This window comes from Entelurus aequoreus, linkage group LG22, assembly GCF_033978785.1.
Source record: "Entelurus aequoreus isolate RoL-2023_Sb linkage group LG22, RoL_Eaeq_v1.1, whole genome shotgun sequence".
Taxonomy (NCBI): domain Eukaryota; kingdom Metazoa; phylum Chordata; class Actinopteri; order Syngnathiformes; family Syngnathidae; genus Entelurus; species Entelurus aequoreus.
In genome coordinates, this window is record NC_084752.1 from 44,217,566 (window position 1) to 44,233,823 (window position 16,258).

At 36.9% G+C, this 16,258-nt stretch overlaps 1 protein-coding gene across 1 annotated transcript in view; it reads right to left on the reverse strand.

Annotated features, from left to right (window-relative positions):
• Nucleotides 1-41: 41 nt before the first annotated feature.
• The window catches only part of LOC133639811 (SH3 domain-containing protein 19-like), a 68,414-nt gene continuing 52,197 nt past the window's right edge, over nucleotides 42-16,258 (reverse strand). The window contains exons 10-22 of the mRNA XM_062033428.1: nucleotides 14,436-14,528; nucleotides 9,393-9,499; nucleotides 9,290-9,330; nucleotides 9,068-9,230; nucleotides 8,306-8,374; nucleotides 6,135-6,278; nucleotides 6,023-6,068; nucleotides 4,509-4,639; nucleotides 3,571-3,611; nucleotides 2,422-2,660; nucleotides 1,611-1,751; nucleotides 1,414-1,508; nucleotides 42-243 (exon numbers count right to left, since the gene is read on the reverse strand). Coding sequence (XP_061889412.1) covers nucleotides 136-243; nucleotides 1,414-1,508; nucleotides 1,611-1,751; nucleotides 2,422-2,660; nucleotides 3,571-3,611; nucleotides 4,509-4,639; nucleotides 6,023-6,068; nucleotides 6,135-6,278; nucleotides 8,306-8,374; nucleotides 9,068-9,230; nucleotides 9,290-9,330; nucleotides 9,393-9,499; nucleotides 14,436-14,528 — 1,418 coding nt within the window. The 3' untranslated portion in view covers nucleotides 42-135. The remainder of the gene's footprint in view (nucleotides 244-1,413; nucleotides 1,509-1,610; nucleotides 1,752-2,421; nucleotides 2,661-3,570; nucleotides 3,612-4,508; nucleotides 4,640-6,022; nucleotides 6,069-6,134; nucleotides 6,279-8,305; nucleotides 8,375-9,067; nucleotides 9,231-9,289; nucleotides 9,331-9,392; nucleotides 9,500-14,435; nucleotides 14,529-16,258) is intronic.

Consider the following 16,258-nt stretch of genomic DNA (forward strand, 5'->3'; position numbering starts at 1 on the left):
TATCTGTGTGAGCAGGTGTTGTACAGTACAGAGAGGCCACTAGATGGTGCTGTTTTACCATTTTATTATACATCTATTGCTCACAAATACAAAGACTAAGGTTAGTATTCAAATACCGCACGTCATTAAGAGCTCTCAGATAACTTGAACGTAAGTTCTGGGTACCAAGGCCCGTCTCCCCCTCAAGTCACCCAGGAACCAGTCATCATCAAGGACCTCCAGGTTGTCTATCACATCTCCAACCTGCAACACAGGACAAGGAGTTTTACTAACTAGGACCACATAGACATGTAATCCACATCGTTTGATAAAACGTTTTGTTAGTCGGAACAAAGCGTAAGTTAGTTGCATGAAAAAGACTGCAGTGGATTTTCATTCATTGTCAATGGGAATTTTGGGAAAGGGAAAACATGTTTTGCAGTAGATAAAGTATCAGAAGAGTAGTGTGAGTGGATGGTTGAAATGTCGCAAGATTTTGGGGCATTGTAGAACTGACTTTCATCCATTTGAATGGGAATTTCCTGGAAATTTAGGGAAAACAGTGAATCTTTGAAAATATTGATACTACTGTATTTTTCGGCCTATAAGTCGCAGTTTTTTTCATAGTTTGGCTGGGGGTGCGACTTGTGTGAAATGATTAACACTTTACCGTAAAATATCAAATGATATTGATCTCATTCACGTAAGAGACTAGACGTATGCGATTAGGAGTGACAGATTATTTGGTAAACGTATAGCATGTTCTATATGTTATAGTTATTTGAATGACTCTTACCATAATATGTTACGTTAACATACAAGTTGGTTATTTATGCCTCATATAACGTACACTTATTCAGCTTGTTCACTATTCTTTAGACATTTTAAATTGCCTTTCAAATGTCTGGTGTTGGCTTTTATCAAATAAATTTCCCCCAAAAATGCGACTCATGTTTTTTCCTTCTTTATTATGCATTTTCGGCTGGTGCGACTTATACTCCGAAAAATACGGTAGTACAATTGTCCTAAATGGTAAGAATGGTTTGGTGTTAGAATTTTTGTAATCGGTTGAAAAACGTAGTAACAGATCAATACCGGGAATTTGTATGTAAAAAATAGGAGCATTTGTTGTCCCAACTACAAGGAATATTTTTGATTGAAAACTTTCCAGGATGAGGTGAAAACAGGGCTTTGGAAAACCAAGAATTCTGGGGCCCATTCATTTTCAATAGGCAAAATGTCCCGATAACCAGGAATTCTGGGTAATCCGGGATATTATGGACAAATACTTTTGGGGAACCAAACGATCATGATACTCGGAACAGTTCCGGTGGGATGAAAACTGGTCTAATAGATGATTTTTTGTACACGATTCTGGATATGGACCGATACAAAACTTGTAGCGTGATACGGAGATGATATCATGATACTAACCTGCATGGACAGCTCCTCATCACAGTCGGCGGTGAAGTCATACATGGCCTTGCCCTGCACGCCACCGTCACCTTCAGACTGCTCACCCAGGAACCCTGCATGAACCCACCATTAGACTCCAGCAAAGCATGGTGGTGCTGAGTTCACTGTCCAAGTAAAAAAGTAGGAAAACAGGGTTCCTTAATGGAGCATCATACCCGTCTTTATTCTCTCCATAAACGCTGTGGGAAAGATGCCTTCTCTGCCATTGTGTCGCCCGCTGCTCCACTCCTGGCTGATGTCAAAGTTGGCTACCTGAGCCGGTTGGACCGCTTCTGCTCGGGGAGGATCCGCCATGCCTGTGGTTCAAATGACACACTCACGTTATTAAAAGTGCTGTTGTACGACTAATAAATGCAACATTTTATCCAAGAGGACACTGAGGGCACCCGGGTGGAGACCATGTCATGTTAGCGTGTGTATTTATGTAGTGTGTCCTTTTCACTCATGTATTAGAAGACTGGAGTATCATACTGCAGCGTCCAGGCAACAGCTAACATTAGCAAGTGTTTTAATTTTTGTCCTATCCAGCCATGCAGGCTACTGTATTATAATACTCATTAGATTCAAGAGGAGACTGAGGGCCGCTACAGCGAAGTGGAGACTCTGGAGTATAATACAATAGTGTCCACAGCTAAGGCAACAGTTAACATTAGCATCTGTGTTATTGTTTGCCCTTTCTAGCCATGTAGGTCACTGTATTATAAGAATAATTTAATTTAGGAGGAGACTGAGGGCTGTTACAGCTAAGTGGAGACTGTGGAGTATAATACAGTAGTGTCCACAGCTAAGGCAACAGTTGACGTTATCATGTGTTTTCTTTTTGTGGCAATTTGTAGCCATGTGTTAGAAAACACATGTTACCCGAAAAAAGACTGAGGGCACCACCAGTGCCAGTCACTTGTTGCTAGGCAGATTTGTTGAGGAGGCAAGTGATTGATACACAATGGTTGTTGCTAAAAGTCTCACCAGGAAGTGCTATCCTTGTAGTCTGCTGTGGGAGATGTTCCAGGACTCGGTGCTGCTGTGGGAGATGTTCCAGGACTTGGACAAAGTTGAGAGGGAATATTCCAGTATGGCCGCCCATCTGTCCTCTGGCCCACTCCTGGTCCAAGTACTCCTTCAGCTGGATCACGTCGCCCTCTGAGAAGGTCAACTCCTCGCTGCTCCCGCCCTCAAAGTCAAACCTGGCCACGCATCTTGGACCACTTGAAGGACATTATTATTATTATGGTTATTTTTAGAATATAATAATAGTGATTATTATTATTGTTGTTATTATTATTGCTGCTATTGTTATTATTATTATATTTATAATTATTATTGTTATTATTTTATTGTAATAATAATAATTATTATTGTTATTATTATTGAAATAATTATTATTGTTGTTATTATTACTATTTTTTAGTATTATAATTATAATAATGATTACTATTATTATAATAATAATATTAATTATTATCTGTATTATTATTATAATTATTATTGTTATTATCATTACTATTATTATAATAATAATGATTTTTGTTATTATTACTATTATGATAATTATTGTTATTGTGGCGCCGACGCAAGGAACCTACCTGACTTTGCTTATTATGTTTATTTTTATTATTATTATAATTATTATTGTTATTATCATTACTATTATTATAATAATAATTATTATTATTATTATTGCTGTTATTATTGTTATTACTATTAATATTATAATAATAATAATTGTTATTATTATTATTATTATTAAAGGTAGTCTGCTTGTGGTTGAGATGCAAGGAACCTGGCTTTATGATTATGTATATTATTATTATTATTATATTAACAATTATTATTATAAATATTATTGTTATTATTACTATTATCATAATAACAACTATTATTATTATTATAAATATTGTTATTGTTAATGTTACTATTATAATAATAATAATAATTATTATTATTATTGTTATTATTATTATTGCTATTGTTATTATCTTTATTATTATAATTATTATTATTATTGTTATTATTATTACTATTATAATAATAATTATTATTATTATTATTACTAATATTATTGTTATTATTATTATTAAAGGTAGTCTGTTTGTGGCAGAGATGCAAGGAACCCACCTGACTTTTACTTCTGGTTTCCTTTCAGACGAGGCCTCCGACTGATTGGACAAAAAGATGATGTGATCAAACATCAAACGTGATGTTTATAGTGCAGAATGATGTTTATAGTGCAGAATGATGTTTATAGTGTAGAATGATGTTTATAGTGTAGAATGATGTTTATAGTGTAAATGATGTTTATAGTGCAGAATGATGTTTATAGTGTAGAATGATGTTTATAATGTAGAATGATGTTTATAATGTAGAATGATGTTTATAGTGTAGAATGATGTTTATAGTGTAGAATGATGTTTATAGTGCAGAATGATGTTTATAGTGTAGAATGATGTTTATAGTGTAGAATGATGTTTATAGTGCAGAATGATGTTTATAGTGTAGAATGATGTTTATAGTGCAGAATGATGTTTATAATGTAGAATGATGTTTATAATGTAGAATGATGTTTATAGTGTAGAATGATGTTTATAGTGCAGAATGATGTTTATAATGTAGAATGATGTTTATAATGTAGAATGATGTTTATAGTGCAGAATGATGTTTATAGTGCAGAATGATGTTTATAGTGTAGAATGATGTTTATAGTGCAGAATGATGTTTATAGTGCAGAATGATGTTTATAGTGCAGAATGATGTTTATAGTGTAGAATGATGTTTATAGTGTAGAATGATGTTTATAGTGTAGAATGATGTTTATAGTGTAGAATGATGTTTATAGTGCAGAATGATGTTTATAGTGCAGAATGATGTTTATAGTGCAGAATGATGTTTATAGTGCAGAATGATGTTTATAGTGCAGAATGATGTTTATAGTGCAGAATGATGTTTATAGTGCAGAATGATGTTTATAGTGCAGAATGATGTTTATAGTGCAGAATGATGTTTATAGTGCAGAATGATGTTCATAGTGTAAATACTGAGGTGAAAGTCCATCTCACCAGTACTTGTACGAAGCTGACAGGGAAGAATCCAGTGGAGTTGTGCAGGCAGCCTCTGTACCATTCACTGTCCACCTTCTCCACCCTGCTGATGATGTCTCCTGCCTGCAGAGCCAGCTCTCCTTCACCCTCTGAGGAAAAGAAGCCTTCATCAAACAGCAATATATGACTTTTATACAATACTTTTCTAGGTACTTATATAGAAGTAAAATAGTTTGTTTATTATTGTTTTTAATAATATCCATCCATCCATTTTCTGCCACTGGTCCATTTTGGGGTCGCCCGAATCTCAGCTGCATTCAGGCGGTAGGCGGGCGTTTTTAATATTTTATTGTAATTGTTATAATTCTTCTATTGTAAACAATATTCTGTAAAATATTACAAAATGTATATAATTTGTATTTTATTGATGTGTATTTCAAAATAATAGTTTTATTTAAATATTATTATTTTGTAATTATGTTAAAAAATATTAAAAAATAATTAAATGGTATAAATTATTTGTATGAATATTTGTTATCAATATCATTTATGTATATTTCCAAATATGTTTTATTGTTAATAATAAATTGTGAATAATATTCTATAAAATATTTCAAAATGTGTTAATTTTTTAAATTGGTATTAATTATATTCATTACTAAATAATATAATAATTGTTTTGTATTATATTGTAAATAATATTCTATAAAATCTTTCATTATGCATTTAATTTAGTTAATGTTTATGATTTGTTATTTCAAAATATATTTAATTTTTAAAATGTTTGATTTATTATTACTAATATATTATAAATGATATTGTATAAAACATTTCAATATTTATTCCATTTTTTCAATATTTTTTACAAATGTTTTTGTATAGATGTTGTAAATACTTTTTATAAATGTTACTATTTGTTATTTACATACTATGTTATTAATATTAATTATATTCATTACTAAATAATATAATTATTTTTTTGTATTATATTGTAAATAATATTCTATAAAATATTTCAATATGCATTTAATTTTTTTAATGTTTATGATTTATTATTACTAACATATTATATTGTATAAACATTTCAAAATGTATTTCATTTTTCAAATATTTTTATAAATGTTATCCTAAATATATTTTATAAATGTTACTATTTATGTTATTTATATTCATTACTAAATAATATATTTCTATTAACAAATAATACATAATCTATAAAACATTTCAAAATGTATTTAGTTATTCTTTTTTTAAATAAATGTTTGTTTTTATTTTATTATTTTTTAATAATAAATTTAGTATTTATTAATATTAATATATTTTAAATAATATTGTACACAGTATATCAAAATGTATTCCATTTTTCTTTTATTGATACATTTTTAAATAATAGCATTATTTGTTACTATTAATATATTTGAAATAATATGATAAGGTATTTATGTGATAACAGTACATTTAGTTAATTAGCTGGCATGCTATCATAACACTGCAATCTTAGGCGTTCTGAAAGATGAAGAAAAGATGCTGACCTGGCGTGAAGTCATGCAGGGCTTGAACCTTCAGCACATTTGAAGCCTGCAAACAACAACTTCACTCGTTCAAAATGCATGAAAGGTCAAAGTCGAGTTTTGCATCGGTCACCTGCGACGGCGTCACGTGGAAGTCGGCGTGCAGCGGCGTGATGACTTGCAGGCGAGACTTGTGGACGTGACCTCGGGCGTTTCCCACTTGGCACTGGAACGTGTCCTGGTTGACCTCGTCCAGCAGGAGCACAACTTGGTTTTTCTGCGGCAACAAGCAGAATGTCATTGTGCAGACATACGTAGCTAGGGGCAGTGCCCCACCACATCCTGCAGGTGGCACTCTTTTACCTTCAGACTGTTGGAAGCAGATCAGAATCATATCCATATTTAAGTGTTACTTCTTTCTAAACTCCTATAGTCATATAAAGAATAGCTAGTATTCTTCCTTCTTTAGTGTCTCATAGTAAGGTGTTGGCCTTCTGGATTGGAATGTGTCAGAGTAGAGATAACTCGGAGTACTCTAAACAAAGCGAGTGGGGGCGAGGGACAGAGGGAAGATCACGGGACTTCCGGGGGTTTGAGGGGAGACCGATCTGGACCGGGCTGGGGAACGCTGGTGTGCTGGATTGGTCTCAGTTTGTCCTCTAAGCTTGGAGAATAAACCACAAAATACCAACTGCTGCCTGTTGATTGAATATAAACATCAGCTTATTGCCATAAAAAGAATCTGGGAGAGACTAGCAATTTGAATTCCCCATTGGAGGAATGCTGGTCAACGCAACAAAACATACATTTGACACTAAATACAGAAGACCATCATAAAAACTGCATTTATTGAGGAAATTCCCCAAGTGACAAGAGTGCAAAACTCACGACTGAAAAAAAAAGCTACTCAAAGATCCTGTATATGACAGGAGGGCTCTACTGAACACAAAAATGCTAGTCGAAAAATAGGAGAGTTATGCCGTTTTTAAGAATCTACTTACTGTGAAAAGGCTCGTCAAATATCCTCTATATGACATTTTGCTTTTAAAGACCGAATTTAAAACATGCTAGTCAAAGATCCTGTATATCAGTGGTTCTCAAACTTTTTTTCCACCAAGTACCACCTCAGAAAACCCTTGGCTCTCCAAGTACCACCAGAATGACCAACATTGAAATACAGTAGCGTAGTAGGACTAAGTATTTGTTCAAACAAGGGCAGAGGTTTCATTTAACAAGTATATTTATTAGTTCTGTAACATTACACACAGTTTGAACAGTAACACTGTGTTTGCATATTTAATTCAGTGATTCTTAGGCGTACCACTAGTTTGAGAAGCACTGCTCTATTTGACAATTTTTTAGAACCTACTGTGAAAAGGGTAATCAAAGATCCTCTATACGACATGTTGCTTTTACAAACCGAATTTAAAACATGCTAGTCAAAGATCCTGTATTTCAGTGGTTTTCAAACCTTTTTCCACCAAGTACCACCTCAGAAAACCCTTGGCTCTCCAAGTACCACCAGAATGACCAACATTCAAATACCGTAGCGTAGTAGGACTAAGTATTAATTAAAAAAACAAGGCAGAGGTTTTATTTAACAATAACGGTATATTTAATCACAGTTTGAACAGTAACACTGTGTTTGCATATTTAAGTGCTTATTTGGCGTACCACGAGTTTAAGAATCACTGCCCTATACGACAGGAGTGTTTTGGCAATTTTAAGAACCTACTGTGTGAAAAGGTAATCAAAGATCCTCTATATGCTTTTAAAGACCAACCAGAAAAATGCTAGTCAAAGATCCTCTATTTGACGAGATCTTAGTTAGCTCACAGTACAAAACTGGTGCAATTAATAATAATAATAATAGATTTTATTTGTAAAAAGCATTTCACATTGCGTAAACAACTTCAAAGTGCTACAGTGTATTAAAAATAAATAAATAATAATAATAATAATAAAAAGATAATAAAAAATAAATAAAAATAAAAACTAGAACAGCCAAATAACTAAAACTAGTATGCATATATCTTAAAGAAGGCTTTTTTTAAAAATAAGGGTTTTTAAGCCTTTTTTAAAAGCATCCACAGTCTGTGGTGCCCTCAGGTGGTCAGGGAGAGCGTTCCACAGACTGGGAGCGGCCCAATTCCATTTTCTATAGTGTTCTGGGCAGTTCACATCAAGCCCCGTAAAATCTGCCTAGCAACAAGAGTCGTGACCAGGAACAGGAAATCCTAGCAATTGTGTGGATAAACGTTCCTGCGCCTGGTTTTCCTTGGTTCTACATTCAGTTTTTCCCACCTGGAAGGACAGTTCTCCTGCGGCGTCGCCGCCGAAATCCGAGGCGGCGATCCCATGAGGCAGTTGAAGCTGTGGCAGGGACACAGAAAAGGTGAAGCACAGCACGGGAACACAGAAAAGGTGAAGCACAGCACAGGGACACAGAAAAGGTGAAGCACAGCACAGGGACACAGAAAAGGTGAAGCACAGCACAGGGACACAGAAAAGGTGAAGCACAGCACAGGAACACAGAAAAGGTGAAGCACAGCACAGGAACACAGAAAAGGTGAAGCACAGCACAGGGACACAGAAAAGGTGAAGCACAGCACAGGAACACAGAAAAGGTGAAGCACAGCACGGGAACACAGAAAAGGTGAAGCACAGCACAGGAACACAGAAAAGGTGAAGCACAGCACAGGAACACAGAAAAGGTGAAGCACAGCACAGGAACACAGAAAAGGTGAAGCACAGCACAGGAACACAGAAAAGGTGAAGCACAACACAGGAACACAGAAAAGGTGAAGCACAGCACAGGAACACAGAAAAGGTGAAGCACAGCACAGGAACACAGAAAATGTGAAGCACAGCACAGGAACACAGAAAAGGTGAAGCACAGCACAGGGACACAGAAAAGGTGAAGCACAGCACAGGAACACAGAAAAGGTGAAGCACAGCACAGGAACACAGAAAAGGTGAAGCACAGCACAGGAACACAGAAAAGGTGAAGCACAGCACAGGAACACAGAAAAGGTGTGAGGTGTGCCACGGGAACCAAACCCTCACCGTGTACTTGTTGTAGAGACGCTGGCCCGGGGTGGGTCTCGGGGGCAGCATGGGTATTCGCCTGGAGGGTTTTTGCGTTTGGGTCTTAGGCGGCGGGGGTCGTCCTGGTCCGGGTTTGGCCGGAGGTGGGCGCGGCGGCGGGGTTTTTCGTAGACTTTGCGCCCTGGAACGCAGTTTGCAGTTTTTGTGGGAACGCATCACGAGGTCGGCGTGTTTACTTACCGAGTTGGCGGCGACGCGGCGTACTTGTCGGTGAAAGATGCCTGCGGAGGAAGCGCACACCAGGCTGGTAACCTAGCAACAGCAGTCGGCCATGTTGACTCACCTGCACAGGCATGCTGGGTAAGGACTTCTGTTTGGGGACGCTTGGGGAAGTTAGGGAGCCTACGGGCCTCTGGGCAGGAAGTGGAGGAGCGTTACCCTGCAGGCTCTCTGACAAGAAATACTACAGTCAGTGGTAATACTACACTCAGTACTACAGTCTACTACAGTCAGTAGTAATACTACACTCTACTACAATCAGTACTACAGTCTACTACAGTCAGTTGTAATACTACACTCAGTACTACAGTCTACTGCACTTACAACTACAGTCAGTACTACAGTCTACTACAGTCAGTAGTAATACTACACTCTACTACAATCAGTACTACAGTCTACTACAGTCAGTTGTAATACTACACTCAGTACTACAGTCTACTGCACTTACAACTACAGTCAGTACTATAATCAGTACAACAGTCAGTATTACAGTCTACTACAGTCAGTAGTAATACTACAGTCAGTACTACAGTCTACTACAGTCAGTAGTAATACTACAGTCAGTACTACAGTCAGCAGTAATACTACAGTCAGTACTAAAGCCTACTACAGTCAGTACTACAGTAAGAACTACAGTTAGAACTACATTCAGTACTATAATCAGTACAACAGTCAGTATTACAGTCTACTACAGTCAGTAGTAATACTACACTCAGTACTACAGTCTACTATTGTCAGTAGTAATACTACAGTCAGTACTAAAGCCTACTGCAGTTACAACTACAGTCAGTACGTCAGTCTACTACAGTCAGTAGTAATACTACAGTCAGTACTAAAGCCTACTACAGTCAGTACTACAGTAAGAACTACAGTTAGAACTTCAGTCAGTACTATAATCAGTACAACAGTCAGTATTACAGTCTACTACAGTCAGTAGTAATACTACAAACAGTACTACAGTCTACTATTGTCAGTAGTAATACTACAGTCAGTACTAAAGCCTACTGCAGTTACAACTACAGTCAGTACTATAATCAGTACAACAGTCAGTATTACAGTCTACTACAGTCAGTAGTAATACTACAGTCAGTACTACAGTCTACTACAGTCAGTAGTGATACTACAGTCAGTACTAAAGCCTACTACAGTCAGTACTACAGTAAGAACTACAGTTAGAACTACAATCAGTACTATAATCAGTACAACAGTCAGTATTACAGTCTACTACAGTCAGTAGTAATACTACAGTCAGTACTACAGTCTACTACAGTCAGTAGTGATACTACAGTCAGTACTAAAGCAAGAACTACAGTTAGAACTACAGTCAGTACTATAATCAGTACAACAGTCAGTATTACAGTCTACTACAGTCAGTAGTAATACTACAGTCAGTACTACAGTCTACTACAGTCAGTAGTGATACTACAGTCAGTACTAAAGCCTACTACAGTCAGTACTACAGTAAGAACTACAGTTAGAACTACAGTTAGAACTACAGTCAGTACTATAATCAGTACTACAGTCAGTATTACAGTCTACTACAGTCAGTACTAATACTACAGTCAGTACTACAGTCTACTACAGTCAGTAGTAATACTACAGTCAGTACATCAGTCTACTACAGTCAGTAGTGATACTACAGTCAGTACTAAAGCCTACTACAGTCAGTACTATAGTAAGAACTACAGTTAGAACTACAGTCAGTACTATAATCAGAACAGTCAGTATTACAGTCTACTACAGTCAGTAGTAATACTACAGACAGTACTAGTCTACTACTGTAAGTAGTAATACTACAGTCAGTAGTAATACTACAGTCAGTAGTAATACTACAGTCAGTACTAAAGCCTACTACAGTCAGTACTACAGTAATAACTACAGTTAGAACTACAGTCAGTACTATAATCAGTACAACAGTCAGTACTACAGTCTACTACAGTCAGTAGTAATACTACAGTCAGTACGTCAGTCTACTACAGTCAGTAGTAATACTACAGTCAGTACGTCAGTCTACTACAGTCAGTAGTGATACTACAGTCAGTACTATAGTAAGAACTACAGTTAGAACTACAGTCAGTACTATAATCAGAACAGTCAGTATTACAGTCTACTACAGTCAGTAGTAATACTACAGACAGTACTAGTCTACTACTGTAAGTAGTAATACTACAGTCAGTAGTAAAGCCTACTGCAGTTACAACTACAGTCAGTACTATAATCAGTACAACAGTCAGTACTACAGTCTACTACAGTCAGTAGTAATACTACAGTCAGTACTACAGTCTACTACAGTCAGTAGTGATACTACAGTCAGTACTAAAGCAAGCACTACAGTTAGAACTACAGTCAGTACTACAGTCTACTACAGTCAGTAGTAATACTACAGTCAGTACTAAAGCCTACTGCAGTTACAACTACAGTCAGTACTATAATCAGTACAACAGTCAGTACTACAGTCTACTACAGTCAGTAGTAATACTACAGTCAGTACTACAGTCTACTACAGTCAGTAGTGATACTACAGTCAGTACTAAAGCAAGCACTACAGTTAGAACTACAGTCAGTACTATAATCAGTACAACAGTCAGTATTACAGTCTACTACAGTCAGTAGTAATACTACAGTCAGTACTACAGTCTACTACAGTCAGTAGTGATACTACAGTCAGTACTAAAGCCTACTACAGTCAGTACTACAGTAAGAACTACAGTCAGTACTATAATCAGTACAATAGTCAGTATTACAGTCTACTACAGTCAGTAGTAATACTACAGTCAGTACTACAGTCTACTACAGTCAGTAGTAATACTACAGTCAGTACGTCAGTCTACTACAGTCAGTAGTGATACTACAGTCAGTACTAAAGCCTACTACAGTCAGTACTACAGTAAGAACTACAGTTAGAACTACAGTCAGTACTATAATCAGTACAACAGTCAGTATTATAGTCTACTACAGTCAGTAGTAATACTACAGTCAGTACTACAGTCTACTACAGTCAGTAGTGATACTACACTCAGTACTAAAGCAAGCACTACAGTTAGAACTACAGTCAGTACTATAATCAGTACAACAGTCAGTATTACAGTCTACTACAGTCAGTAGTAATACTACAGTCAGTACTACACGCTACTACAGTCAGTAGTGATACTACAGTCAGTACTAAAGCCTACTACAGTCAGTACTACAGTAAGAACTACAGTCAGTACTATAATCAGTACAACAGTCAGTATTACAGTCTACTACAGTCAGTAGTAATACTACAGTCAGTACTACAGTCTACTACAGTCAGTAGTAATACTACAGTCAGTACTACAGTCTACTACAGTCAGTAGTAATACTACAGTCAGTAGTAATACTACAGTCAGTACTACAGTCTACTAGTCAGTAGTAATACTACAGTCAGTACGTCAGTCTACTACAGTCAGTAGTAATACTACAGTCAGTACTACAGTCTACTACAGTCAGTAGTAATACTACAGTCAGTAGTAATACTACAGTCAGTACTACAGTCTACTAGTCAGTAGTAATACTACAGTCAGTACTACAGTCTACTACAGTCAGTAGTAATACTACAGTCAGTACTACAGTCTACTACAGTCAGTAGTAATACTACAGTCAGTAGTAATACTACAGTCAGTACTACAGTCTACTACAGTCAGTAGTAATACTACAGACAGTAGTAATACTACAGTCAGTACGTCAGTCTACTACAGTCAGTAGTAATACTACAGTCAGTAGTAATACTACAGTCAGTACTACAGTCTACTACAGTCAGTAGTAATACTACAGTCAGTAGTAATACTACAGTCAGTACGTCAGTCTACTACAGTCAGTAGTAATACTACAGTCAGTACTACAGTCTACTACAGTCAGTAGTAATACTACAGTCAGTACTACAGTCTACTACAGTCAGTAGTAATACTACAGTCAGTACTACAGTCTACTACAGTCAGTAGTAATACTACAGTCAGTACGACAGTCTACTACAGTCAGTAGTAATACTACAGTCAGTACTACAGTCTACTACAGTCAGTAGTAATACTACAGTCAGTACGACAGTCTACTACAGTCAGTAGTGATACTACAGTCAGTACTAAAGTGACCTGGGGGCCAGTAATAGTATGGTGTCATTGCCTGGCCAGATTTGGCCCCCAGCCTTGGAGCAGTGATGATGTTTGTAACATGTTGGTCTACTTGGACTCACCTGTCAGAGAGGGCACCCTGATGGTGGTGGTGGGTCTACTTGGACTCACCTGTCAGAGAGGGCACCCTGATGGTGGTGGTGGTGGTGGGTCTACTTGGACTCACCTGTCAGAGAGGGCACCCTGATGGTGGTGGTGGGTCTACTTGGACTCACCTGTCAGAGAGGGCACCCTGATGGTGGTGGTGGGTCTACTTGGACTCACCTGTCAGAGAGGGCACCCTGATGGTGGTGGTGGGTCTACTTGGACTCACCTGTCAGAGAGGGCACCCTGATGGTGGTGGTGGGTCTACTTGGACTCACCTGTCAGAGAGGGCACCCTGATGGTGGTGGTGGGTCTACTTGGACTCACCTGTCAGAGAGGGCACCCTGATGGTGGTGGTGGTGGTGGGTCTACTTGGACTCACCTGTCAGAGAGGGCACCCTGATGGTGGTGGTGGGTCTACTTGGACTCACCTGTCAGAGAGGGCACCCTGATGGTGGTGGTGGGTCTACTTGGACTCACCTGTCAGAGAGGGCACCCTGATGGTGGTGGTGGTGGTGGGTCTACTTGGACTCACCTGTCAGAGAGGGCACCCTGATGGTGGTGGTGGGTCTACTTGGACTCACCTGTCAGAGAGGGCACCCTGATGGTGGTGGTGGGTCTACTTGGACTCACCTGTCAGAGAGGGCACCCTGATGGTGGTGGTGGGTCTACTTGGACTCACCTGTCAGAGAGGGCACCCTGATGGTGGTGGTGGGTCTACTTGGACTCACCTGTCAGAGAGGGCACCCTGATGGTGGTGGTGGGTCTACTTGGACTCACCTGTCAGAGAGGGCACCCTGATGGTGGTGGTGGGTCTACTTGGACTCACCTGTCAGAGAGGGCACCCTGATGGTGGTGGTGGGTCTACTTGGACTCACCTGTCAGAGAGGGCACCCTGATGGTGGTGGGTCTTCTGGCCACACCTGGTCTGGATACAGACTCTGCACGGTGCAGGTTGCCAGGAGCAGGACCTGAACAAACACCGAGACATGACATGACAGTTGTTGAGGACCACAAACTACCAATCATCACATGTAATATCAATATAGACCAGGGGTCACCAACGCGGTGCCCGCGGGCACCAGGTAGCCCGTAAGGACCAGATGAGTAGCCCGCTGGCCTGTTCTAAAAATAGCTCAAATAGCAGCACTTACCAGTGAGCTGCCTCGATTTTTTAAATTGTATTTATTTACTAGCAAGCTGGTCTCGCTTTGCTCGACATTTTTAATTCTAAGAGAGACAAAACTCAAATAGAATTTGAAAATCCAAGAAAATATTTTAAAGACTTGGTCTTCACTTGTTTAAATAAATTCATTATTTTTTTTACTTTGCTTCTTATAACTTTCAGAAAGACAATTTTAGAGAAAAAATACAACCTTAAAAATTATTTTAGGATTTTTAAACACATACCTTTTTACCTTTTAAATTCCTTCCTCTTCTTTCCTGACCATTTAAATCAATGTTCAGGTAAAAAAAAAAATTTTATCGTAAAGAATAATAAATCAATTTTAATTTAATTCTTCATTTTAGCTTCTGTTTTTCGACGAAGAATATTTGTAAAATATTTCTTCAAACTTATTATGATTCAAATTCAAAAAAATTATTCTGGCAAATCTAGAAAATCTGTAGAATCAAATTTAAATCTTATTTCAAAGTCTTTTGAATTTCTTTTTACATTTTTGTTCTGGAAAATGTAGAAGAAATAATGATTTGTCTTTGTTAGAAATATAGCTTGGTCCAATTTGTTATATATTCTAACAAAGTGTAGATTGGATTTTAACCTATTTAAAACATGTCATCAAAATTCTAAAATTAATCTTAATCAGGTAAAATGACTAATGATGTTCCATAAATTCTTTTTTTAAGTTTTTCTCTTCTTTTTTTCGGTTGAATTTTGAATTTTAAAGAGTCGAAATTGAAGATAAACTGCTTCAAAATTAATTGTAATTTTTTTTTCGTGTTTTCTCCTCTTTTAAACCGCTCAATTAAGTGTAAATATCATTAATTATTAATAATAACATAGAGTTAAAGGTAAATTGAGCAAATTGGCTATTTCTGGCAATTTATTTAAGTGTGTATCAAACTGGTAGCCCTTCGCATTAATCACTACCCACGAAGTAGCTCTTGGTTTCAAAAAGGTTGGTGACCCCTGATATAGACACATGTCAACATTACACTCTGGTGACAGTCCTACCTGCTGAACTCATCAAAAATAATATTAAGATTATTTGATTTTTCCCCCAGTGTTCCGAAGCAGACTGACAGGTGGTCGCCCCACAATGTTGTGTGTGTTTAAGGAAACTTTATGATTTCAGCTCAGTTGTTGTTGTTTTTAAAATAGGCCCAAACCCCAATGAGACCAGAAAGTAATATACTACATTTACTCCATTCTGTAACTTATTCCATCATTTGGAGGGAATATAAATTGATTTACATCCAAATCGCGATTCTTATTCATTCCGAATCTAAATCGACTCACAATTTTCAAAGATGAATATATATATATATATATATATATATATATATATATATATATATACATATATATATATATATATATATATATATATATATATATATATATATATATATATATATATACATATATATATACATATATATATATATATATACATACATATATATATACATATATATACATACATATATATACATATATATATACATATATATATATATA